Source organism: Larimichthys crocea, chromosome XV (genome assembly GCF_000972845.2).
Source record: "Larimichthys crocea isolate SSNF chromosome XV, L_crocea_2.0, whole genome shotgun sequence".
Taxonomy (NCBI): Eukaryota; Metazoa; Chordata; class Actinopteri; family Sciaenidae; genus Larimichthys; species Larimichthys crocea.
In genome coordinates, this window is record NC_040025.1 from 12,430,945 (window position 1) to 12,457,763 (window position 26,819).

The 26,819-nt window shown below is 45.6% G+C and overlaps 3 protein-coding genes across 4 annotated transcripts; 1 reads left to right on the forward strand and 2 right to left on the reverse strand.

The window, feature by feature from the left end:
• The first annotated feature begins 1,940 nt into the window (after positions 1 to 1,940).
• On the forward strand, positions 1,941 to 7,270 carry zbtb39 (zinc finger and BTB domain containing 39). Its single transcript, XM_019266124.2, has 4 exons — positions 1,941 to 2,205; positions 3,323 to 4,588; positions 4,697 to 5,056; positions 5,879 to 7,270. The coding sequence occupies exons 2-4, from the start codon at positions 3,347 to 3,349 to the stop codon at positions 6,833 to 6,835; spliced, it is 2,559 nt and encodes an 852-aa protein (XP_019121669.2). The 5' UTR covers positions 1,941 to 2,205; positions 3,323 to 3,346; the 3' UTR covers positions 6,836 to 7,270.
• Positions 7,271 to 9,587: 2,317 nt separating this feature from the next.
• ackr5 (atypical chemokine receptor 5) lies at positions 9,588 to 12,268 on the reverse strand. The gene is made up of 2 exons (XM_010742618.3): positions 11,680 to 12,268; positions 9,588 to 11,179 (listed from the first exon to the last, which is right to left on the reverse strand). The coding sequence occupies exon 2, from the start codon at positions 11,174 to 11,176 to the stop codon at positions 10,085 to 10,087; it is 1,092 nt and encodes a 363-aa protein (XP_010740920.1). The 5' UTR covers positions 11,177 to 11,179; positions 11,680 to 12,268; the 3' UTR covers positions 9,588 to 10,084.
• Positions 12,269 to 15,420: 3,152 nt separating this feature from the next.
• pip4k2ca (phosphatidylinositol-5-phosphate 4-kinase, type II, gamma a) lies at positions 15,421 to 26,221 on the reverse strand. Of its 2 annotated transcripts, XR_003463851.1 has the most exons (11): positions 25,616 to 26,221; positions 23,496 to 23,593; positions 23,279 to 23,375; positions 23,041 to 23,190; positions 18,860 to 19,006; positions 18,061 to 18,099; positions 17,859 to 17,972; positions 17,365 to 17,629; positions 16,347 to 16,450; positions 15,779 to 16,190; positions 15,421 to 15,742 (listed from the first exon to the last, which is right to left on the reverse strand). XR_003463851.1 is itself a non-coding variant. In XM_010742619.3 (10 exons), exons 1-10 carry the CDS (start codon positions 25,772 to 25,774, stop codon positions 16,110 to 16,112), a joined length of 1,254 nt encoding a protein of 417 aa, XP_010740921.3. In that variant the 5' UTR covers positions 25,775 to 26,221; the 3' UTR covers positions 15,421 to 16,109. The 2 variants fall into 2 exon arrangements, 1 of the variants encoding a protein (XP_010740921.3); XM_010742619.3 differs by having other exon boundaries at positions 15,421 to 16,190.
• Between the last annotated feature and the right edge of the window lie 598 nt (positions 26,222 to 26,819).

Genomic DNA, 26,819 nt, shown 5'->3' on the forward strand with positions numbered 1-26,819 from the left:
AATCTGCGTAAACAGACATCTGTGTCTCCAGACTAGAACATGCTGACAATAACACCTCCATGGGTAAAGACATTCTCTTTGACTCATTCTGGGCGTGTAGTATTTGTGGTGTTATCTTGGGGTTTAAAGTCGATCCACCAGGATGAGTTGGGCAGAATGTGAGACCGACTCAGGCACTTCTGATGAACTTTGAGAGTGTCTCTAATTCTCCTTGGCCAAGCGTCAATAAATATTACAGCATAAGACATCAGAGGCTCCTGAACACTTTCTGAACTCCTGACCTCACCATTGACCTTTGACTTCAGCAATTTCTCCACAACAACTGGTATCCTGCAGTTTGTGTTAAATCGTATCGGGATGGGATGGTTTCTGAAACTGACCCACCTAGAATATTTTTCACCAGCCACCACTGGTACCTGTTCACATTATATTAAGGCTTAAAGTTATGCAGGATTAAGAGTGTGGACGCTTTGATTGACAGGTGGGTGTCGTTACAGGTGGCAACGTCCATGTTTTATACAGTTTCTGAATAGGCTGTGTGCATTAATCATTCATCCACAGATAGATAGATAGATGGATAGATAGATAGATAGATAGATAGATAGATAGATAGATAGATAGATAGATAGATACTTTATTGATCCCGAAGGACATTAACGCATCCAGTAGCAGCATGCAAACATACATTAAACATAAATTAGAATCAACCTAAAACACTGTAACCATACGTTAAGATTAACCTGAGATAGAACTAATTTAAGTATGTACTTTAAGAAGTTATGCCATGCTAAACTTCTATACAAAAACTATATAAAACATACACAGCAGCTAAACTTGCTGTATAATATACATGGGAAAATGAAAGTTTCACTTCCTACAGTGTTGGCCCTTTAATGTCTTTGCTTCTGTAAAGATGATTAGTCATAAAAACCTTAAACTGAAGTCCAAACTAAGAGAGGGCCAGATTTGACAATGTGAAGATGCCCGCGGGCCAATGACCAATACAAGTCACAAACAAATGTCACTAAATCTGCCACATTTGGTTCGGACCAGGTTAGGTCTGCAGCATAAGTTAGCAGTTTTTTATTTAACTATAGGATTCCTGTTTTCTTAAAAAATCTGAAAAATACTGTACGAGGGTCTAAGGACAGAGGGTGTCACTCCCTGTACAGATTGTAAAGCCCTCTGAGGCAAATGTACTTTGTGACTTTGGGCTATACAAATAAAACTGATTTGATTTGATTTGATTTGTACTTGACAGACATGTGCTCGTTTGTTGAATCCTCGTGAATTTCAAAATCTTTTCGAAAACTGGCACTGGAATTTCAGCTGAATGAGGCGTTGGTCTTCTAGCTGACGGTAGATTAGGATATTCTATTTTACTTTTATTTTTCTTGTTAAACCCTGATGAAACCAAAGTAACAGTCTGTGCAATGATCTTTTTGGGGATACCAAATGCAGCTTTTCACGTGTTCCTTTGGTCCACATCCATAAACTCCACACACTGCTTGCACACTTTGTGAGGGGCCCATGTCTTGTTGTCTTGATCACAGAGTTTGACTTTAAAATATGCAAAACATGCTTTTTTGACAGACGCACTGATGTTTGCTTTGCTCTGACTTGGAATGGTGAAACTAGCACAAATACAGCAAAAGGAGTCAGGGATGTTTAGGCGTTTACGACGAGAAGTATCAGGAGCAGACCTGATCTGGAACAAAGGAAATATAAAACACTAAGATGGAAAAGTTACAAGCTTTGAAAACTACAAAAACAGCATCAAACCAAACAGAACTTACAGTATGTCCATGTTTACAAGGTTCAGAGACAAGTCTTACTACAGCTGATCAGCTGAGGAGAAAAAACTTAAAAGAAAAAACTGACTGTAATTTTGGAATCAGCATAGTAATCAGATTTCAAATTGTTCCCCAGTGTAATAGATTATAAAAATGAAGCTGCCCGCGGCCGTGATTGGGCCCCGGGCCTTACTTTGGACATCTCTCTCTCTGCGCATGCTCAGTGCAGCGCCTCGTGCGGCCTGTAGGGGGCGCGTGCGCCACCCTAATTTGTTGACATACGTCACAAAAAGGCGACTGAAGGCGATAATACCGTTTGTAGTGTGTGTGTGTGTCTGTGTGTGTGTGTGTCCGTGAGGAAGCAGACACACAACCGACGGACCGTCCGTGAGCGCGAGGCCAGCTTCAATGGGTGAGCGTGACGAGACTACTGACACGAGGACACGTTTAAGTGTGTGTGTGTGTGAGAGAGAGAGCTCCGTTAGCAGCTGCAGACTGTCTGTTACTGTGTGTTACTGTGTGTTAGTGTCTGTTAGTGTCTGTTAGTGTCTGTTACTGTGTGTTACTGTCTGTTACTCTGTGTTACTGTGTGTTACTGTGTGTTAGTGTCTGTTAGTGTCTGTTACTGTGTGTTACTGTCTGTTACTCTGTGTTACTGTGTGTTACTGTGTGTTAGTGTCTGTTAGTGTCTGTTACTGTGTGTTAGTGTCTGTTACTGTCTGTTACTGTCTGTTGCTGTCAGTGTTGGTGGGTGTAGCTGTGAAGTAAAAAGAAGTCAAAGAGGAGTTTCACACGTTCTGTGTTAATAAGTTGTTAATTAATTAGGTTTTGGTCCACGAGGTTGGAGATCACATGTGGATCGGTGTCGATGGTGGTTCTGAATGAGAACACACACAGTGGCTGAATGTTCTATGGATCAACGAGATGACAGTCGGCTGATTTGTGGTGTTACTGTCTGAATGAGGATGTTAGACTTTGTGACTTTGAGATTTACTTTACTGTTTTTCCAGCCAGGATTTGTGTCAGGTAACTTTCCCACAGAACAAAACACATTTGCAGCGTTCGTTCGGAGGTCAGGAGAGTCTTGAGTTTGGCAGCATCTGTGGAAAAAGTTCAGCTTGCTTCATGTTTTTGTTTTTATTATGTCACCTTCCAAAGCTCGCTTTTTAAAAGTCGAACAAACCCTCCTCCTGTACTTCTAATCACTCCTGACTCAGCTGGAAAAAAAAAAAAGTACCAAACTCTTGGCTTGAAAACAATCGAATCAGCACTTCAGGTGTGCCGGTAAGGCCTGTGCCGCGTAGCCAGCCCAGCAGTACCGGCCTGGTACATGCACACATGCTGAGTCAGGTATTCTGCACAGCAGCTGCTTGCACCTGTGTGCTAGTAAAAAGATTACAGAAGAAACATAATGAAGTCAACAACCCTCAAAGATCTCAGTCATACTTTTCAACAGTAACTCACTGAATGTTGTCTGTGCAGTGTGTGTAAGGTTCTTGGTTCTGACTCGGTGTCGTCTCCTCCTGCAGTTGGACTGTAGCGCACCAGCAGGGATGAGGATCCGGCTTCAGGGTCCCGGCCACGCTGCCAGCCTTCTCGCCGAGCTCAACCGCTGCCGTCAATCCCGACGATACTGTGATGTGTTCCTGCAAGTCGGCAACCGCACGTTCGCCGCGCACCGCGCCGTGCTGGCCTGTGCCGGGACGTACTTCAGCAACCTGTTCGCCCGGGCTTCGGCTTCGGCCTCGTCCAGCGCCGCCCTCTCTTTGGAGTTCATCTCCCCGGCCAACTTCGAGAAGGTGCTGACGTTCGTGTACACGGGGGAGATCTTGACGGATCTCATAGATGTCGGGGTGCTGTACGAGCTGGCGGAGAGGCTCGGCGTTAGTGAACTGGTGCAGGCTTGTCACGCCACCTTCCCCGACCTGCAGGCGTCTGTGTCTGCAAACTGTAAAGCGGGCGGCTCAGACCTGACCCTGGACTCCAGCATGGGCGCCGATCCTGCGTCCACAGTTGTTGCAGCGTCTGTATCTGCGTCGTCTGTGTGTTCGTCCGCCGCATCCTGCTCTTCCCTGTCGTCTTCGGCTGCCGCGACGCCTGCTGCCGCTCCCTCGCCTCTCTTCCAAGCCAGGACGGCCAGGACAGCCAGCCGTGAAGCTCACAGCGCGGCTCTGTCTCTGGACCTGAAGGCAGAAGACGTCCAGTCTCATATCGGCTACGGGCAGATGGCAGCAGATCATCAACCACCAGGAGGACACAGTCTTCTAACCAGCAGTCATTCCAGTGAGTGTGATGGCGTGCTGCCTCCGGGGCCGGTGCTCCAGCTGAAGATGGAGCAGGGCCTGGAGGAGGAGGAGGCGGAGGGCAGCTGTGACGCCGACAGAGACAGACAGATAGTTTCTGAGAGCGCGGGGAACTCTCTGCCTCAGAGCAGCGACGCCGCCCCGTCAGACTCCTGCTCCTTCCCCGACTCTTCGGCTCAGCTCGGAGCAGAGGCCTGCGACCCGACGTCGTCCTCCGGCGAGCCGCTCAGCAGCCTGCAGGTGGGATCGGTGGAAGGCGGCGGGCTGATGTTTGGGGAGGTGGAGGACGGAGAGAACGAGGAGGAGAGGGAGGCTCTGCAAGGCAACGGAGCAATGGAGGGGACGGAGGAGGAGGAGCAGTGGAGACGGCTGGCCGGCGAGATCATCGAGCTGAGCGACGACGAGAACTTCATGGAGGAGGGAGACGAAGAGGACGATGAAGACGACCTTGTGTGTGTGGAGAACGGAGAGGGAGGGAACTCGAGCGGCCAGGTAAATATTTCATCAGAGATGAGTTCAGTCTCTTTTTTGGCAGATTCAATGTTCCTGATCAAATATCTTAATAACTTTAGCATGAACTAAATCCACACACTCCTGCAGGTGACGGGGAACATGCTGTCGTGTAAAGCCTGCGCGGCGCCTCTCCCAGCCGACCCGGCCTCCATCAGAAGGCACGCCGAGTCCCACCTGACGGAGCTCGGCCTCTGCAGAGTGTGCGGCGCCTCGTTCCAGGACCGGGCCGCCGGCGTCACACACACCCTCTCCCACGTCGGGGCGCAGCTCTTCACCTGCGACATGTGTCACCTGCAGTTCTGCAGCCAGAACAAACTGCTGCGGCACCACCGGCAGGCGGCGTCCAGCTACACGATACCGCAGGGAGCGCTGACCAACGGCGGCCAAGGCCTGAGCGCCGAGCTGCAGTGTGCCGTGTGCACCAAGACCCTCAGCAAGGACTTCCAGGTCAGTGGATGTTCAACAAAAACTGGACTTTAGTTGCTGAATCTGTTGTAACAATAATAATAATAATGTCGTCAGACACTTTTCTCAGATGAGTTCAGGTCCAGATCCAGAGCTGCGTTCAATAGTTTTCAGTAATCATCAATAAGGCCTTTCTAGTGAAACAACATGAATCCGCAGTACCTGGAAAGAAGGAATGTGGACTCGAGGAGAACATGCAGAGAGGTCCCAGCCGGGGTTCGACCCAGAGGGCAGAACCACAGCATCCAAACTTTTAGTTTTGGAAACCAGAGTTGTAATAATGAAAAGTTACAAAGATCAGAATGAAACAATTCAGCGCAAAATTAAATAAAATATCCCACTTATCATGGCAGCGGGTTTAGCAGGACACTCCAGACGTTCTTCTCCCAGCTCCTCCTGGAGGATCCTGAGGCGTTCCCAGGGTAGATGGACTATGAAGTCCGTCCAGCAGGTTCTGGGTCTGCCCCCAGGAGACCCGAACCACCTCAGCTGGCTCCTTTCCTTCCGAGCTCCTCACCCATCATCTCTATTCAATCATAAAATAAAAATCAATGTAAATAAAATAAACTAAAATGTAGCAATATAATCTGTTACATTGTGTTTGTAGCGTTCAGATCTACTTTTCTCGTTCGAGCACTAAAAGATCAAATCGAAGCTGTGAAATGAAAAATGTGTCGCGGCGTCTGTTGTTTGTATAATTAACAGCAGATCTCACAGAGAGACATCTGACAGTGACACGGGCAGAAAATAAGAATATGGAGTGACTCTTTAACCGCCTGTGTCTCGTGTGTTTTCTGTTCGCAGACCGTCAAAGACCACCTGCTGAGCCATGTGTGCGCTCAGAGCCTGAGCTGTGGAGTGTGTCACCTCCCTCAGCTCTCCCTGTGCTCCCTGCTGTGGCACGCCCTCGCCCACCTCTCTCTGCCCGTCTTTACCTGCCCGCACTGCGCCCGCTGCTTCGTGGAGCGCTCCCTGCTGGACAGACACATGGCCGCGCACGCCGAGGAGGCGGCGGCGAAAGAGAGGGAGCGCTCGGCGCTGAGGGCTTACGGTGGCGGCGTGGCTGGAGCGGAGGAGCTGCATTGCTTCCTGTGCCCGCAGACTTTCCGCACGTCCTCGGCTTTTCAGTACCACCTCAGCCTGCACACTGACTCCCTGGGGAGCGGCGGAGGCGCTGGGGGTCAGGGCTGGCTGGGCAAGCGTAAAGCTGACCAGTCTCTGGAGTGCCCTCCGTCTTCCTGCTCCTCCTCCTCTCCACGGGAGGCCGGTGGCCTCGTTAAAATGAGCAACCTGGGTTTGGGGTTGGGGATGGGCTTCAGCATGCCGGATAAGTTTTTCCAAGGGTCGGTGCACAACCTGTCCTCCGGGGTCGTGACCAACGGGAGCTCAGGGCAGGACGGTGGATCCGGTACGGCGGGCGTTCGTGGGAAATGGTACCGGTGTCGCTACTGCGGCAAACGCTTCGCCCACTCGGGCGAGTTCACCTATCACCTCCGCATCCACACCGGGGAGAAGCCCTACCAGTGCAAAGTGTGTCAGCGCTTCTTCAGAGGCCGCTCCACCATGATCTGCCACCTGAAGACGCACGCCGGCGCCCTCATGTACCGCTGCACCGTCTGCGGCCTTTACTTCTCCACGCTGAAGCTGGTGTCGTCGCACATGGAGCTCCACAAGGACCACCTGCCCCCGGACTTCAACATCGAGCAGACCTTCATGTACAATGATCACTCTAAAGAACCGATGCCCACTGTGGACACCTGAGCGGCTCCGAGCGCCGGCCCGGTGTGTCTCTCCTCGACGACACTTCCTCTGTGTCTGGTTATCGTGGACCACAAACTGCATATGATTGTTTTCATCATCGATTCATGTTTTTGATTAATCGTTTAGTCTGTAAAAATGTCCAAAAAACAAGAAGAAATGCCAAATGAGTTAAAGCTGACATCTTTAAATAACTCACCAACAGTCCAAAACCCAAAGATATTAATTTAAGATGATTATAAAAGAGAGAAAAGCAGCAAATCCTCGCGTTTGAGGAGCTGGAACAAGACAAAGTTGGCATTTCTGCTTGATAAATGACTTAAAGCAACACTGTGTACCAATACTAACGAGTAGAAATACCAATTTCTGTCTTTTTTTGTGATTTAGTGCCTCCAGTTTCAGAGTGTGATCCCACTGTGGTTAACAAACATCAACAAGTTCAACAACAGCAGACCCAGCAGCAGCTGATATCACTGACTAGTCCAGCAGCAGTCAGCCCAGCTCGGCGTCTGTCTTTCAGCCTTTTATTTCACCAAGCTCTCACCAACCACTAAAAGTCAGTCCCACATTTACTCTTGTCCGGCGGCGTCTTGCTCTTTCTTAGCTTCCTCTGTCAGCGTCCTACTTCAGCTTCTTCTCCTCTGTCATCAGAGAACCATAGAGGCTGCTGAGCCTGGTTACATTCCCAGCTCCTGTTCTGGCACAACACCAGCTCAGCTTAATTAATTAATTAATAAGCATCTATGTGCAGACACCTCATATTATCTCCATAGAGACTGCTGAGCCTGGTTACATTGCCTTGGCTTGCCCAGCTCCTGTTCTGGCACGACACTGGCTCTACTTCCCCCTGTCAGGCCACTCTGGGCCTGTAAACCTACTCCCTACTATGTTACATAGAAATAGGGATGCGGCATGCCCAGTTTAAGAGTGGTAAATATGAACAGTTGTTCACGTGTATTTGTTATGATTGTTGTGACGAAATTGCTAGTCAGAAAGTCAAAGGTCAATGGTGAGGTCAGGAGTTCAGAAAGTGTTCAGGAGCCTCTGATGTCTTATGCTGTATTATTTATTGACGCTTGGCCAAGGAGAATTAGAGACACTCTCAAAGTTCATCAGAAGTGCCTGAGTCGGTCTCACATTCTGCCCAACTCATCCTGGTGGATCGACTTTAAACCCCAAGTTAACACCACAAATACTACACGCCCAGAATTAGTCAAAGAGAATGTCTTTACCCATGGAGGTGTTATTGTCAACATATTCTAGTCTGGAGACACAGATGTCTGTTTACGCAGATTGGAACGTCAACAACAAGCTATCTATTATGACTATGAAGGCAGCAACAGGTCTCTGTGACCCCGGCTAACAAACTGATCTAACAGCAGCTACAGCTGTCAGCAGGTTACTTCACTGTCCATCATAAACTCTGTAAATCACAGAGAGTTGAGGCGGAGCAGCCGGAGGACATCAGAGGGAAAACCAGAAAACATTTCCTCCATAAAATATGATCCAGTTTCACCAGAATCAGTGAAATAGTTGCTGCTGTGTGACTTAGTGCCGTAAAGAGTTACGTACTTCTCCCAAAGTTACATAGAGTGAGAACAGACGAATGACAGAGACACCGTTCAGCTGATCACAGGTCAGTGCGGATCAACAGGATTTAAAGTCACAGTGTTGCTTTAAACGACTAAATCTGACTAAATCACATTTCTGTCGATCATCTAACGGATTCATAGTGTCAGCTCTGATAGACTTTTGGATTTAACATGTGGTTCTTTGAACTGAGAAGCCACTTGGTGGCGCTGTATCCTGTTTGTGTGTGTGTCAGTGAAAGAAGGGAAGCTCCCGAATCAAGTCTGTATCTTTATAAAGTTCGACACCAGGATAGGTTTTTCTGTCAGTGATTGAGAATTACACTGTTATTAAAAGTAGCACCTCATTGTAGCATAGAAATTATTTTCCTATATTTGCAGTCACTATTTTCACACGGTACGGTTTTTTAAATGTCTTTTTAAAGTTTTAATTTTTCACTCCACACACCAGCCACATAGAAGAGCGCACATCTGTCTGTCGTTTGATGTCGCGTCTCTTACGGAGAATACGAAGCATGTCGTGCTGTAAAAACATGATATTTAAAGTGCCCGTTATATTCCTGTGTAATATTTGTGTCTTACCTCATATTTATGACGATATTTATTATTTTTAATGCCTTTATATGTTTCATTATCTGTTTCTAAAGCTATCTATGAATGTTGGCCTTTTTTAAAAATGTTGTTTTTGACGAGAATAAACAATAAAAACGCCTCTAGGACGACTGTTATCACCCCCTAAATGATTCTTCTAATCTCTTTTGGACGTCCTGCACCACCACCAACAAAAAAAAAAAATCCATCCATCATCAGAATTTCTGTGATGAACTTGCAGAAATGTGCGTCCTATTGCGAACCTTCTGCTTCCAGGGGCGCTTGACCTTTGCCCTCTCGAAGCCCCCGGTCCCTTCCTGTTATTGTTCCATCTGTGGACTGACAGATTTATTTTTTTTGTCTTCTTCTTATCGTCTAAACTGTTTAACGTGACACATTCCAGACGGAGACAGTAAAATGCAACTCGCTGTAACACAAGAAGAAGAGAGATAAAAGCTTTAAAGTGCAAGAGCAGCACAAGTGTGTGTGTGTGTGTGAGCAGAATAAACACGTTAAGCTTCCGAACATGCAACGTCCTCGAGGTTTTTTCACGTGACAAAGAACAACACTCCAGGTTTTTCTTTAAAGGAGTTTTATTGCATTTTAACAGCAGCATCCAGAAACAGATAAATAAGCATTTAGAAAATGTGAACTATGATTTATCTGTTAGATTCGTGAGGAAATAAAAGACTTGTCCGCTCAGTTACACATTTGATTTCTTTTGTTTTTTTTCTTGGCACCGGACTGACGGCAGAGTTGTCTCCACACATTCTCTGCTGCGCTGCTGTTCTTCTTTTTCCTCACCCACCGTGTGCCGTGAGATTAAAGAGGATCCATCCAACGTTTCCTGCCTTTCTCTGTTTGAAACTGATCAGATGCGTGACAAAAACAAAAACAACAGGATGTGGATTATTAGAGGAAGGCGAGCCCATCTGTAACAAACGACACAATGAGTCTATGACCACAGTGAGATGATACTCTGGCGTCCTGAAGCACCAAGACTGGATTCAGTTCTGTCAAATCTTTCTTCACTTAATTTCCTGAAGCTGACACTCGTTCCCTCATCTCTTTCTTATGAGCCTACGTCAGACTGGCTGGTGCTGGCGTTACTTAACTTGCGTTGCTTCCCCGGGTCTGCCCCACCACCGTTGGGAGCGTTGGGCATGGTCCCCGCTCCCACGTGGTCTCCAGTCCCCTCTCTGGGTAAGTAAGTCACCACAGTGTTGATCAGGTTGTTGCGGAAGCTCTTGCTGAGGAAGTTGTAGAGGATGGGGTTGGCGACGCAGTGGAAGAGGCTCAGGCTCTGCACCACGCTGAACGAGAAGTAGAGGACTTCTACCACGTTGCAGCTGAAGATGTAAGGGTCGATGTCGTCTATGAGCATCAGGAACATGACCATGTGGTAGGGCAGCCAGCACAGGATGAACACGAGGGAGTACACGTGCACCAGCCACACGTCCCGCCGGCCCTGGACGTCCGGTGCAGTTTTAACGGCACGAGCAATCAGCACGTTACAGGTGATGATCACGGCAGCAGGGCCCAAGAACTGGAAGATCAAGCAAAGGAAAGCCACGGTGACGAACCATTCGGTGAAGTGGTACTCGGGCATCATGTAGCAGCCCGGCTCGTCCCACTCTAGAAGATCCACGTGGACGTTCTCCATCAGCGCCAGGAACAAGGAGAACACCCACAGGCCGCCGCAGAGCACCCAGCGACGCCGGCCCACCACGGGGAAGAAAGCCGGAAACGTGGGCCTGGTCAGCGACAGGTAGCGCTCCAGAGTCATGAATGCCAAGAAGAAGGAGCTGCTGTAGAAGTTGATCACATAGACGAGGTTGGTGACCTTGCAGAGGAAGCGACCCCACAGCCAAACCTTGTCCATGGTCACCTCCATCATGAAGAAAGGCAGGATCACAATCACCATCAGGTCCGACAGGCTCACGTTGATGATGCAGAAGAGGACCCCGTTGGCAGAGTGGCGCCGACGCCAGTTGACCCAGACGACCAGCGAGTTCTCCAGCAGGCCCACGATGAAGATGAAAAGGTAGAGGAGGAAGAGGGCGATGCGCCGGTAGTCCGCATCCAGCTCGATGGTGCACTCGTAGACGAACCATGGCGTACCGTTTAGGTAGTCCAGTGAGTGGTTGTGCTCGTGTGTGCCCATGGTCTGGAAGTGAAAAGCAAAAAGCGTTTCATGTCGTTGAGATTTACTCTGAGGTTAATCTGATTATGTTTTCAGACCTTACATAACAGAAACAGGAGGAGGAGGGTGGCAGAGATGAAATGTGCCTTCAAGGAGGTGGAAACTACGACGGGTCATTAGAAAGCTGCTTCACACACAGCTCAGACAGTCTGACTCGGAGGTGCTGTCAGCGCATGTTTGGATTTGTTTGATTAAAGTTAGAATTTTTCATTTTAAGGAGGACTCCAGTGATTTAACACTGCACTCCTGTTGCACCCTGGAGCCTGCAGCAGAGTTGAAGCGTGGGCCACAGACGTGACGCTTTCTTTCTCAGATTTCTTTAAATTTCCACCTTCAGCTCCAACTGACGCAGACTGATGCCACATGAGGACATTTAATTAAGACTTATGAAACCTATGAAAGGTTTTGTGCATAAAGTCAAGTTTCCTCTTCTACATACAGAAATAAAAAAGACTTTACCGTACCTTGCTTTGTGATGGTGCGTGTGCTGCGGATGAAGAGAGAGGGCAGGTCCCTCCTGAAGCCTCGTCTTCTGAAGAGTTTTCACCACGTGAAGCGTGCAGACATCAGATGACTCCTTCCGGCTCTGATGTCGAGGACTATATGAGCTTCTACCCTCCCTCCCACACACACACACACACACACACTTTTAGGGACACACATGTAACAGGACATCCTCAGTGCGTGGTGGGAGGGAGTGAGCGGTGTCGAAGTTAAGGGAGAGTGTGCATTAAAGAAAGATGTTTCCCAAATTATGTTGGATACTCGTGGGAGACACTTGTGCAAACAGACAAAAGACCATCCACATGTCATCATATCTGATGAGTCCACAGCTGCTCTCTGCATCTTTGATTTTCCAGAAGGTTCAAATTTTTTAGACATCAGAGCTCCAGGAACATCTCCACACACACACACAGAGGCGACTTTAACATTTAACGCCCATTTCTGCATAAAAATGTGGAATATCACAACATCCAGGCATGCACTGATCCACATTTCTTCCAGTATTAGCAGAATATTTTAAATTCTGATTAAAAAACCCAAGTTAAGGTTTTAGTTTGCATGTTACTCTTTGTGTACGGCTGCTAGAAATAGTCAGAACAACAGTAAAAAAAAAACAGGCACCACATAGCAGAGAACAATGCCAGGAAATGTGAGAGTGACGGGCAGAGTATAGAGGAGGTGTAGGGAAGAGCCTGGGGGCACATCAACCTCACTGAGGAAGGGGGCTCTTTAACCTAGACGTACACACACATCCTCATTAACACTTTAATGCTGCAGCCTGTGTGCGTGATACAACGGGCCGAGTTTCTTCGCGCGTTAACCGAAGATCGTCCGACAGAGTGCAGAACTTGTTGTGATTAAAATGCCGGTAAGCAAGCCTGGAGGAGTTCCTGGTATGGTCGGTGTAAAGGTCACGGCCGAGGGGCTGAGGACGCACGGAGAGATTGCAGGAACGTTTATGTTGGCTGTGATTCACACTGACTAATGGGATCTGCTCCCTGGACGGTGTGTGTTCCTCTCCTGCCTCTGTGGATCGTCAGCACTTTTAAAAAGCTTAATGACCCCTTCAACGACGCCCTCCTCGCTGTCTTGCCGCTCATCCTGCCCCCCGAATCCTATTGTCCCCAAGTCTGTTTGGTTTTCTGGTGCAACAAGTACGAACCAGTCAGCAAATTCTGCCTCTTCTGATGAAACAGGAAGGAACCAGTCAGCAAAAACACATCTTCTGGAAAGAGTGAGTCAAATATCAGGCCCCGACCTTCACCGCGTTATCAGAGACGAGATTAAAACAACCAAAACAACAAAGTACCCACCGCAGAACATTCATGGAGGAGAGTCTGCAGCCGTGCAAGCTGCATCATCAGCGTCCCTTTAACCAGGTTCACGTGGCTTTCAAAGCAACACTGTGCAACATTTCTCTCATAAACTAACATCTGTGACCTCCTGTTGATCCACACTGACCTGTGATCAGGTGAACGGTGTCTCCGTCATTCGTACGCAAGTACGTAACGCTTTACGGCACTAAGTCACACGGAACCAACTATTTCACTGATTCTGGTGAAACTGGATCATATTTTATGGAGGAAATGTTTTCTGGTTTTCCCTCCGATGTCCTCCGGCTGCTCCGCCTCAACTCTCTGTGATTTACAGAGTTTCCTGATGGACAGTGAAGTAAACTGTAGCTGCTGTTAGCTCAGTCTGTTAACTGGGCTGTGAGCTCAGAGCACTGGGGGAGTGTTAGTGTTTGTACCACAGGCGTTTTGGACCACAGGGAAGAAGAAGAAGGGGAGGTTTACAGGGAATACTGACGAGGTGCTGAGCTGGTGTTGTGCCAGAACAGGAGCTGGGAATGTAACCAGGCTCAGCAGCTCTAATGACAGAGAAGAAGTTGAAGTAGGACGCTGACAGAGGAAGCTAAGAAAGAGCAAGAAGCCGCCGGGCAAGAGTAAATGTGGGACTGACTTTTAGTGGTTGGTGAGAGCTTGGTGAAATAAAAGGCTGAAAGACAGACGCCGAGCTGGGCTGACTGCTGCTGGACTAGGCAGTGATATTAGCTGCTGCTGTGTTTGTGTTGTTGTGATGTGAACAAGCTGTCCATATTTACCACAGTGGGATTACACGCAGCTGTTCATAGGTCAGTTTTGTCATCGTGCACAAAAAACTCACAACACAAAAAAAAATAACGAGTCAAACACTTTTCAGAAGTTCTTTGTAAAATATATTTTGGTCCAAAAGCTGATTTGCAAAAATACAACATGTGCAATCGTCGGGTAGATGAGGCATCACACAGAGTCCTGTATCTACGCTGCCTTGCCAGTGATCTGGAAAGCTGTATCACGTCACTGTGTTAAGGCGAACTGCACAGGCTACTGAAATGTAGTGTTATCGTCAGTAATGTTTCACACAGTACCGTGGTTCCCGCTAAATCTCGACCGTCATTACAACACAGACAACAGTTCCTAGTTCTATTGCTATATTCGTCTACATCTTACCCTATCACAATGATTCACGTAGCGCACATCTGCCGTTACAATGCACGAACACGGCACCGTGTTCAAAAAGGAGTCCAGAATAATGATGGATGGGCTCGTTGTGGTTTTTTTTTCAGAAGTGTTTTGTCATTAAAAAAAAAGCAGGACTGATCCTGAAAGTTGGACGAGTCGCTTCATTACCGTGGGCTGGAGTTCAGCCACCCCGCAGTCTGTCCGCAGGCTGAACAACAACACGGCGTGCTTTCTATTTAAACACCACACGTTTATTATTCCGACTGGCAGCGCCGCTCTCTGTACAAAGATCTGATTTAATCCGTCGGTTTGTGTTTCGCTGAACCGCTCCGTCACAACAGACTCGATTTTAAATTGTATGCAAAGTGCAAATCCAGCTCGGATAAAGCTTCGATCCCACACATTTGGCACTCTAAACATTCAGATGGCCTGCTTCATAGATAAATAATATCACCGTTACTTTTAATACCCATCTCCGTTAAGGATTATTTATTATTCTACAATTTAAAGAACAGCTTGTTAATTTGCGTTCTTCCTCAAGAGTTAGATGAGAAGATGGATACGAATAAAAAGCTGCAGCACCTCCGAGCTCTCAAATTAACATCCCATTTGTTTAATCGCTGCAAAAACTGACACGACCTCTCATAAAAACACAAATTCTCATCTTTAGACGTGCTGGCAGGCAAATTTTTGTTACTTCTGGACAGAAACAGGCGGCTGTTTCCCTCCGTTTACATTATTTATGCTAATCCTCACCAACTGTCTCCGGGTCCTCCTGTAGTTTCATGTTTGAACAGGAGCTGTGTTTACTCAGCCAAACAAACTGTCAAACTATCTTTGAGCTTTAAGTGAAGCGACGCCCTTCTCGTCCACCTGAGGCTGGCTCCAGAAGTGAGTCAGTCTCCATAAGTCCCCATGTTAGACAGCAGAAATAAACATGTTTACAGCCTGGTACAAAAAACAGTTTTGGTCTCTGTAGCTAATTTCCCCGTTCATGACAACTGTACTGAGGGTGAATTTATATACAACTCACCTGTTCACATTATATTAAGGCTTAAAGTTATGCAGGATTAAGAGCGTGGACGCTTTGATTGACAGATGCTGTTACAGATGACTTGTTTGAGTTGTCTCAGCTCCACCAACAAACATCTTTGACTGATATGGTGTCCATATTTATTTTGTCTACGTGTTTTTTTAAAAAAGGTCCAGTGTTTCAGATTTAGGGGGCTCCGTTTACAGAATGATATGCATGATTACAGTTTTATTAGTGTTTAATCACCTGAAATTAAGAACCGTTTTGTTTTTGTTACCTTGGAAGACTTTCAGACACTGCAGGTCGTCCGTGTTTCTACAGGAGCTCAGAACGGACAAAATAAACTCTGGCTGGACCCACTCGTAAGAAAAAGAATAGAAACAGAGAAATCGAGCTACTCGAGGTCAAAACTTCAGAGTGGAATCCATCTTCTCGTCTAACTCTTGGAAAAGAAGCAAATCAACGCCCGGATTTTCAAAACTCTTCCTTTAAGTTTAGTTCAAGCCCGAGAACCAGACCAACGTGAAATAATAAAGGAATAAAGACAGAAAAGAATATTTGATCTTGCACTGATGTGGTCAAACACTTCAAACACTGATCAACAGTTTCCATGTACCCTCCCGCTCAGAGTTATTCTGTTAAGAGTGCTTAATATCTAGAAGAAATGCTCCTTAAATCTTAAAAATAAATATATGCATCAGAAGTAGTACATTATATATTGCTACAACATTAAGTAGTCTCGCCTCAGATCGCGTTTAAAACGATGATCTGCGGGTGCATACTATTTTTGGTCAATGGTAAAATAGACTGTCAGCTCTCGGTTGGATCGACTCGTTGGCAGTGTTTCGTAGTGTTACGCAAAAATGTTGGAGATGAAGTCGCGAAACCTTTTGGCGTACTGCTCGGGGTGGACCGTGGAGATTTCAGCGCCAGCCTGCAACAGAGAGACAAAGAGGTCAGGGACATCGTCCGGGTAACGTCGCACAGTTCACGGCATGACAGCAAACATCGACGCGCTGAGCAGGTACGAGCGAGTGTTTTCAACAACACTCCACCTCTTTCCTTCCTCTTTCTCTCGTGTGTTACTCACCCCGTGTTTGACAGTTTTCGCTGCGTGAGCGGCTTTCTTCTTCGTGTCGTACTGAGTGAGGACATCGATCAGGCCCATGAAGTAGACCTCCCTCTGAGGAGCTCCTGAGATGAAAGCAGAGCGCAATCAGGGTCATATTGTACTGACAGAGCGACACACAACAATCATCGGGATGAAAGCTCTTTGTTAAGAGGTGAATATAAAAAACTCTAATGCTAGATTATTTTCTAGATGACGTAGATGATGATGGTGGAGCTGAAATTATAACACATGGACACAGTACATGAATTTTGTCAACAACAACAATCAGATTCATTGATCATATTAATAAAATGTTTGGAATGTTTCATCCACGTTTCAGGAGCTGGAAAAATGAACCAAATATTTATGAGAATATCAGCAGATTAACTTTCTGACGACGGACTCATCACTTCAGCTGTAATATTAAATATTCTCCTGCTATTTTCAAAAATAAACCTTCGACCTTGATGTTTTAAAGCCTGCACTGATGTCAAGAAACAAAGGAAGATCACGCAGTGAGGGAGGGATCGTCGTTCCAGGAGTAAGAAGTCGGGAGGGAACGGCATTCCTGCTCCGCTTTTGGAAAAATCTTTTTCATGTTTTCTATAGGTGGAAACAGTTTATAGCTGTTTCACGGAGTTTCTAAAGGTCGTTCACGAAACAAATATAATTTATTGTGCCTGAACGCACCATATGTCTTTTTATTTCCTCAATGATTTAGTCTGTATCAAAGTCCATTCATTTCTTTTTATATGTCATTTATTTTTGTTTTTTTATTCCTTCTAAGTGATGAGTTGTTTACATGCCGTTCATTTCATGGATGTGATAAGGTAAAAAAAATCTACACGTCGTCCTGAGGGGAGCATGACTGTAGCAACTCATCCAGTAGTTGATGATCAGCATCATTCACATGAATCCTCTGGGGACCATGAATACCAGAACACCGCTCTTCCTCTTTGAAGTGAACGATCTGTTGTGATCTGAATCGAGCGTTCACCTGCGCAGCTCCCGACTGCGTACACGTCCACGTAGGGGTCGAACTCTCCGGGTCCCAGAGGTTTGCAGGCGGACATGTAACCGGCGATGCCCTCCGGAGACGTGCCGTAAGAGCCGACTGTGGCGCCGGCTGCCAGGCCGTTCTCCGCCTCCGGTTCCTCCTCGTTGGAAACCTCCTCGCCCTCCTCTTCCTCCCGTTCGGCTCGACCCACGTCGTGGATACCGAGCAGGAGGCTGTAGTCCATGATCTTCAGCCGCACCAGAAACTGGGGAAGCAGCAGAGGGATGTTTGCTGAGAAGCTTTTACAACCAGGTTTATTGATTTAATGTATTATTTACTGAGTAACTCTCTGATTTCTCTATAATCTGTACCTCCGTCACGAGTAAATCACATCCACCCTCCCGCAGTAGTGGTGCGTCCCTGATGTGCCGATGCTGCCGCTGTGTGGCGGAGCCGTGCAACAACACCGAGGCGTCACATTTAAAAACACCTACCTCGACGTCTCTGTTGACTTTCTCCATGAACTTCTCCTTCTGGTCCTCTGTCACGTACACCTTCTGCATGTTGTTCCTGAAGTCCATGTCCTTGAAGGTAGGAAGCTCTTTTCCCTTCAGGAAGAAAATTTAAACTTTAGCAAGACGTACGGGATCAGGAGGAGACGGCTGATAGAAAACAGACAGAAGACGTTTCCTTTACCCTTTCTTTGTCACTCGCTTCACGAGCCACCAGAGAGCCCTGCAACGACAGATCAGTATGCATTTAGTCTGACGCAGGACATTCACACTACTCCAATGTCTAAATTATATGTTCTGTTACATTTTATACGACATAAAACTTCTGAGTTTCTCCTCTGGAGAGCAACAAAACCTCATCTTAAAGCAACATTTCTGTCATAAACTAACGTCTGTGATCCGCACTGACCTGTGATCAGGTGAACCGTGTCTCCGTCATTCGTACGTCTGTTCTCACACTATGTAACTTTGAGAAGTACGTAAGTCTTCACGGCACTAAGTCACACAGCACCAACTATTTCACTGATTCTGGTGAAACTGGATCATATTTTATGGAGGAAATGTTTTCTGGTTTTGTCCTCCTGAGGTTTACAGGGAATACTGACGGGGAGCTGAGCTGGTGTCGTGCCAGAACAGGAGCTGGTCAAGTGGGCAATGTAACAAGGCTCAGCAGCCGCATAATGACAGATACAAAAAGATTGACAGAGGAAGCTAAGAAGCTAAAAGGAGAGAGTGAGCGAGCGAGTAAGAAGCCGCCGGACAAGAGTAAATGTGGGACTGACTTTTAGTGGTTGGTGAAATAAAAGGCTGAAAGACAGACGCCGAGCTGGGCTGACTGCTGCTGGACTAGTCTGTGATATCAGCTCTGTCTGCTGTTGTTGAACTTGTTGATGTTTGGCTGCGTCCACGTTGCAGTGATGAGAAGTAGGATGTGTGATTAAAAAGGTCAGGACTGTTCGACAGGCCGTGGAGTTCCTCCTCACCTTCAGGTCGTACTTCCTGTGCACCACCAGTCTGTGGCTGAACATGTTCCTCATGACGATCAGGTAGGTCTCCTCGTTGTCCACGCTCACCCGGTACATACCCAGGAACTGTGGCAGCAGGGTGCTGCCGTGACACTTCACTATGTGCTGCAGAGAGAGGAAACAACAGTGAATTTGCATGGTAGGTGCATAAAGTGAAATACTGTCACGGGAAGTCCCGAAATACAAACGCACAGTGAACAGTTTGAACCTCTGCAACTCCACCACAGACATATTTTTGTCTTTTATAAGGGCGGTAGAGGAACTTCAGGGGAGTTAGTCATGAAAGCTGGAGATTAATTTGAGATGCAGCTCAGCTCTGTGTCAGGTCATAAATATGTAATAAACATTGTGTTTTGTTGGACGCCTATTCAAATATTAAAAGTTTACAGCGTTTAAGGGCTTAGCACGTTATGACTGAAGTATATGGGGGCCGTATAAACGCTCTTTTATGTCTCATAAGTTTGTTTTTGAGTTGATATCAGGTTTTGCACAGATTTGGTGCAAAATTTTACATGAAGATTGGTCAAAAAATCCTCCAAAATACGACATTAAGACACTAAATTGCTCAGAAACTTGAATAAATGTAGGAAAGCCATCGATCCTCTCTGAATGCACTCAGGCTGTGATCATCCTCGAGGTCACAATAGGTCTTTAACAGTCTCACTACAATTAAATGGTTTCTGTGTGGACCTGACGTCATCGTAGATGAATACAGTCGGGCTCATTGAACCCACAAGAGTCTCCGCTTTGCAGTCGTACCCAACTTGTGCAATTCCAACAGTGTTTATGCAGAAATATTCAAATACACCTTAGCTACAAATGTAGCTTTATTTGGACAGTTATTCCCGACAAGCTCATTTAAACAGCCTCTCGAAGACGGTAACGTTAGCGGAGCACGTCGGTGTGTGTGAATGTGGCTCAGTTAAAATAGACGCTCCCTTCAGACTGACCTCATTCAGCGTCCCCTGAAACACACCGGGCAGCACGTCAGACGACATCGCTCATCGTGTGCCAGCACTGCTTTTGTTTTGTGCATCAGTTTTTTTTGTTGGACGGAGCAGCTGAATGTTTGACAGGCGGTTTACACCTGCACAGTTATGATCTCTACACCTGTCTACACGATTTTGAGTGTAAGTCAATAAAAAGAGACAACACAATAAAAGTTAAAGATTAAGCTGACTCTTTTTTCAAATTTTCTTTACATATTATGAAAATTATCCTGATTTTAGGCCACAATAATCACGTACACTGTATTGTAGTGTTATTGTTGATATCTTTAATGTTTTAGTAGTAATGCACTTTGTCATCTGATTTAGAGACAATTAAAGGTCCGGTGTGTAAAGATTTAAAAAGGCAGAAATTCAATATAATATGTATTTATTTATTAGCATATAATAAAAGGTGTGACTAAGCGGCAACCTCCGTGGCTGTGAAGTGAAACACAAACTGCAGTTCCTCCAACGTCCACTTGAGGCTGGCTCCAGAAGTGAGTCAGTCTCCATAAGTCCCCATGTTAGACAGCAGAAATAAACATGTTTACAGCCTGGTACAAAAAACAGTTTTGGTCTCTGTAGCTAATTTCCCCGTTCATGACAACTGTACTGAGGGTGAATTTATATACAACTCACCTGTTCACATTATATTAAGGCTTAAAGTTATGCAGGATTAAGAGTGTGGACATTTGATTGACAGGTGGGTGTGGCTACAGGTGGTTTGTTTAGGCAACCAGGCGACCACATTGAGCTTCACGACGTCTCTTTAGAAACACATGGGTAACACCACACCTACCATGTCCACTCTTTATACTGTCGTGGATAAAAAGTTACTCGGATAAATGAAGTCTGTTTTGATGTTTTAAAACCTGCTATCAATCTATCACTAATCACTGATTGGACCTTTAAACCTGATCCTCAACATTCTGAAAATTCATCCAAATGATGACGGGAAGCCAAAAGTATCAACTAGATAACGCCTTCGACCCAGCTCCTTTCATACAGCACCTCGATATTCAAAACAAACCGCTGAAACTGCAACCTGCACACTGTCATGATGTATGAAGGAAGCTGTGCAATGCCAACGCAGCCAGCTCCGATAACAATGAGTTCATTCAGGTCGGAGTGAATTAAAAAACAACTCTGAAAACAGAGCTGCCATTTTCCTCGTCTCCCTCCCCGTCCTATGTAGGCTGCGTAACCGCAGGCCGCACATTCCAGCCAGAGCTCAAAGCAGCCTGAGTTTACTCAGTGGCATGTTCAGCCTGAAGTGAGACCCGGTTTGTGAAGCATCCACGCGACTCGGCCACACGAGCGTAAGCGCTGATAGCAGCGCGTGGAAGAAACAAACAGAACAGAGGTGAACGCGTGTCACCTCGCTCTTATCTCTCCTACAAATGTTATTTACATGAGAACAGATGTACGATACGAGCATTTGAATATCTTTAATAAACCAACAATCACATGACAGAGCCGCTCTGTGCTGCAACCTTGACACTCTCGTTTGGTGTAGCTTTCCCCACAGCGAGGTCAGCGGTCGGATTCAGAAGCGCCTCGGAGCCACATTTAGGGTCTCGCTCAAGGTCGCTTTAGCAGGACAGATGTTCGCCGTCCCCGGGTTGAATGTGTAGCCATCCTCCTGCACGCTGCACCACTTTGCAGCTCCCGGCAAGACGTTAAATCTAAAAATATCAGATTTGGGTCGACTTCGCTCACCTACGAGGCAGGAAAATAAAAAAAATGAAAGAATGCCCCCCCGGGAGGTGCTCGTTTTAGGGACTCTGTGACAAAAGCTCTCAGGAGTTTTTAAAGCTACAAAAAGGTCCAAACAAAGGTTAAAGAGAGAATGTAAAAAGTAGGACACTGTGACGCTTCATGCACAGTTCAGACAAGCAGACGGGAGGTGAGTGATCCGGCTCGGTGTTGACAGGCGAGCTCTGAATGAAGAGACGGAGGGGAAAGATTCGGGATGCTCGTGAGGAAGTTTGACTGCAACAACTGTGATTTACATAATTATTCATGTCACCCGTTTATTAAGGCCGTTCTTCCTGCGGCTCTTTGTCCTGACTACAATTCAATAACTTTAACAATAACACCTATTGTCTTCATCTTCTTCCTCTGTGCTGTCGAGCTGCAGCGTTGCGCGATGTGTTCCTTCACTGCCAACAACAGACGCTTTGTTTACTTTGATTCACCGTCCCGCTGCCACAAACGCTCACTGAAACAGCAAACGTGAATTCATCCACCGCTGGAAATAGTCCCAAACAAATAAAGATAATTTGTTAAAAAAATAAGTTTAACAAATTATCTTTATTTGTTTTGTGAGTGGTTTGAACTGTGGATGGCTGCATTTAAATGGACAACCGACTCGATCAAAAAACACAAAATTATCTAAAACACGAGGCGCGGCGTCTCCATCGCACTCGTCAGCTTCTCGGTGAGGTCGTCTGATGTGAGATGTGTGGCAGGGACGACGAGTGAATTAAAACCACAACCCAAGAGGTCTTCGATCCAGTTAGGCTTGTTAACTTTGTTGATTATCTTGTTTCACAAATCAGTGCCAGAGTTGCCGTACCTGTCGACGTGCTGAGGTGTTTTTAGCTGCAGGTCGTGTCGCCTTCTCCCACAGTTTCACAGTTATCCAACAACTTAGATTAGTCTTTCGTCGCATGCATCCCAGGTTAGCGGTACCAACTTTTCACAACATGTTTCTGACCTGCTAGAAGCTCCGAAGGAGTGAGGAACCCTGGACTGTACCTCCCAGATTTTAAAGAAGTGACACAAACTAAAAAGGTAAATAGACTGTACTCCCCTTTCTAGCCTTCCGACCACCCAATGTGTTTTGATGGCATTGGCTGCTGTGCAAGATGCCAACAGCTCATCAGTTTTTCTGAGCTAACCATCCAGACACATAACGGAGGAGCCGGGGATTGAACCACCGATCATCGGATTAGTGACGACACACTCTACGTCCTGAGCAACAGCTGCCCCCAAACTAACTAACCCGACACCCAGCTGTGTTAGGAAAACCAGGATTTAAATGTAGCCAACAAATATGAGCTTGTGGAAGTTTTATGGACACATTTTTAATAGAATGGGAACCAACGAGCTGCAGACTGAGAGCCAGAGACAGAACGATGATCTTACCTGGTGATATTCAGACAGGATGTTGTGCATATCTGCGACGTCCTCACTGGAGATCTGCTTGATGACCAGCGTGCGGTCGTAGGAGTTGAGGAGGAGACCTTCTCCCTGATCGTCGACGCTCCTCATCGGGGGGCTGCGGGTCAATGAAACCTGGACAAACCGGGATTATCCTCGTTGTTAAGGAAGACGAGCTCCTCTAGATAGATCTGATGATTATTTATCAGGATGTGCCACATACCTGATAGTCCAGATCCTCGATGCCGAAGCGTTCCCTTAGATTCCGGAAGACCTGAGGACAATATTCTTTGAACTTGAAATGTCCCGGAAGATTTTCTCTGCAAAGGAAGACGAGGTGGGACGAGGTGAGAAGACGCAAGACTGAACACGACAGCGTCTGCAACATTTTCACAGGTCGGATCGATTTCTGACGATTGCGCTCATCGTCTGCGTCTTACTTGTTGAAGAGGTGGTTGTTGACTTTGATCTTGGTGTTGGCTTTGAAGTCGTCAGGCAGCAGCATGACGGGAACAGGCACCTGGTTCAGATCATTGATCTGAAACATCGAACACGAGACGAGACATCAGACATTTAAAGGTCACATTAGAGTCGGAGAGTCTCTTCTGTCTCGTGTTTTCTCTGTTTTATATGACTCAACATCTTTTGGACTAGACTGAATGATTCACGGCAATAAGACGCGACTTGATTCCTCGATTAAAGGAGCAGTGTGTAGGACTTAGTGGCATCTACGGGTGTAGTTGCAGATTGCAACCTCCTCCACTCACCCGCCCGTTTCAAGCAGATACAGAAGTCTCATTATGGTCAGGTCTGCCGATGATCCACGTCTTTATTTTTACATTAACAGGAAGGTGGAAGAGGCAGAGCCAACACCGCCATCGCGGACACGCCGTCCATTCTCTGTACTGTGACTCGTATGTAACAATAACAACAATAGGTGGGTGACCCGGATACCGGTACAGAAGAGACGCAGCTGACGTCACGACACAGGGCTCCTCTTTCACTCATTACACACCAATAAAAACATAGTTATACATATTATGTTCTTTACACTCTGAACCTTTAATGCTCTTTAAACCTGATGACAATAACTAAACGCACGTCACAACTTTTAAAAAGGTCCAGCGTGTATAAAATAAAAGGACCCTGATCTTACGCCACTTTATTTATACTAAAGATATTTAGTATAAATATTCTCACTGGCTTCTGACACCATGTACGGAGTTGATTTTATGTGTATAAATGCAGATTTTTATTTGATTTATTTATTTTATTAGATTTATTTTATCTTGTGCGGGTAGTGCTTTTTATTTTATTGTTTTTTTTTTTGTGTACTTCATGTTTCTATTGTGTTATTTCTCTGTACAGTCTCTCAAAGACTAAATTCTTTAGAAGGTTTTAGAATTACATATTGCATAGTTCACTAATACTTGGTTTTTAGTTTACTGTTATTTATACATGTGTTAAAATAGGATATCGTATCGGTGTACGGGGTTAAAGTTTTGTTTTCTTACTATCTAACTTACTGTTTGGGTTATAAAGTGTTTCTGATTCTGATTTATTGTGTTTTATCTTCTTGTACTTCGGAAACCTGGTATAAATTCAGGTGAAGATCGTGCCGGTTGCTCTAAAACAATAAGATTCTTCCTCCCTTCAATGTTTTTTTAAGTCATGAGATAATTTCGGTTGAATTGTAACCTGACATCAACTTTTAAAGGTCCGGCATGTATAAAATAAAAGGACCCTGATCTTACACCACTTTATTTATATTTATACTAAAGATATTTAGTATAATATTCTCATTTTGACACAATGTAGGAGTTGATTTTATGTGTATACATGCAGATTTTTATTAGATTTATTTATTTTATTAGATTTATTTTATCTTGTGCGGGTAGTGCTTTTTTTATTGTTTTTTTATTGTGTACTTCATGTTTCTATTGTGTTATTTCTCTGTACAGTCTCTCAAAGACTAAATTCTTTAGAAGGTTTTAGATTCATATTGCTAGTTCACTAATACTTGGTTTTTTAACTGTTATTTATACATGTGTTAAATGGATATCGTACGGTGTACGGGGTTAAAGTTTTGTTTTCTTATTATCTCAACTTACCGTTTGGGATTAATAAGTGTTTCTGATTCTGATTTATTGTGTTTTATCTTTGTGTGCAGCACTTTGGAAACCTGCATCAGAATCAGAAGTACTTTATTAATACATTGTTTATAAATATAAATACATGAATATAAATATAAATTCAGGTGAAGATCCTGCAGGTTGCTCTAAAACAATAAGATTCTTCCTCCCTTCAATGTTTTTATTAGTCATGAGATAATTTCGGTTGAACTGTAACCTGACATCCATAACATCATTTTAATAACAGTTACTGGTCTGCTGGTTCATTTGCATAAGCCGTGTAACAGACACAGACACAGACACAGGTGGCCATTTGTTTGTGTGTGTGTGTGTGAGACACCTGTTCAAATCTGACGGGTCACACATTTCTCCGTAACACCTAGCCGCTACTAACGGCTCCGTGGCTAACCGAGCTAGCCGGGACTCACCGAGTGATTGACGCCCCACATGAAGACGCTCAGGACCGGGTCGCTCGCCCGGAACACCTTCACCTTCTGCTGGACGAAGTGTTTCTTTTTCGTCTTGGTCTTCGGCGCCAGGATCACCATGGGGCTGGAGACGGCCCCCGAGTTTCCGAGCGCAGCCATGACCGACCTGAGCTGCGCGCTGGTCCCCGTCAGAGAAGCTGCTGGAGCGGGCTGCTGCTTCCTGGTGGCTAAGCTAACTACCGTCTGCCCCGCTCCTCCTCCTCCCCGGGTTTGCTCACACCGACACGGCGACGACAGCCAAAGGTCACCCGGTCCGAGAGCTCCGTGCTGCGTTCACGCTCACGCTTTGACTCGACTTTAACGTTTAAACCGGTTGCGGGATGAATTATCATGCGTGACTTCCCCAAAATAACCGCTGACAGTCCACCACCGCCCCCTCGAGCCCACCCATGTTATTATCGACCACGTGGTGAGTTTGTGATTGACAGGTGGCACGGACCAATGGGAAAGCGACGCTGTGGCGTCAGGTGACCCGCACTTTAATGGTGCGTTCACGTTCAAGGTCGACGGGTCGGAATTATCAGCTCCGGCAGAGTTATATCAATAAATTGAAGAGAGACATTGATGGGAATTGTAGTTTCTGAGGTTTATTACATAATGCACATTTTATTACTGAGTTATATGTACATTTCTATTTTGTATTTTAGTAGTATTTTGTCAACTGTCAACGCTGCCATATATACAGGATCCAATCCAATCCAATCCACTTTATTTATATAGCACGATTTTAGCAAACACAGGGTTTCCAAAGTGCTGCACAATACGATAGAACACAATGAATAACAATATAGAAACACAACAAAACATCAAGTAGATAAAAAAGTTAGAAAACAGATAAACAAGAAAAAAATAGTACAGATATTGGAATAAAGTTTCCCTCATACTCTGGGCAAACAGCAATAACAGAAATATAAATATATAATATAATTTTTGAAGAGACTCAGAAAAATATATAATATAAAAAAAGGTCCACTGTCAGGCTTGAACTATGGCTTGAACCCAAACCGACGACCGGGAGACAAAGTGTGAATAAACAAAATCTTTTATTATGAAGTAGATTTTGTTTATTCACACTGTCTCCCAGTGGGAGGAGAACGCTATAATATAAAGAACAAAAGAAAACTCATGAGAGGGAAAACCTACT

Coding starts and splice junctions, on each gene's coding strand:
- zbtb39 (XM_019266124.2), top strand. CDS start 3,347: ATGAGGATCCGGCTTCAGGGTCCCGGCCACGCTGCCAGCCTTCTCGCC. Junction 4,589..4,696: donor GAGGGAACTCGAGCGGCCAG/GTAAATATTTCA, acceptor ACACTCCTGCAG/GTGACGGGGAACATGCTGTC. Junction 5,057..5,878: donor CCCTCAGCAAGGACTTCCAG/GTCAGTGGATGT, acceptor TTCTGTTCGCAG/ACCGTCAAAGACCACCTGCT.
- ackr5 (XM_010742618.3), bottom strand. CDS start 11,176: ATGGGCACACACGAGCACAACCACTCACTGGACTACCTAAACGGTACG.
- pip4k2ca (XM_010742619.3), bottom strand. CDS start 25,774: ATGGCTGCGCTCGGAAACTCGGGGGCCGTCTCCAGCCCCATGGTGATC. Junction 23,376..23,495: donor AACAACCACCTCTTCAACAA/GTAAGACGCAGA, acceptor CTTCCTTTGCAG/AGAAAATCTTCCGGGACATT. Junction 16,191..16,346: donor CGAAAACTGTCAAACACGGG/GTGAGTAACACA, acceptor TCTCTGTTGCAG/GCTGGCGCTGAAATCTCCAC.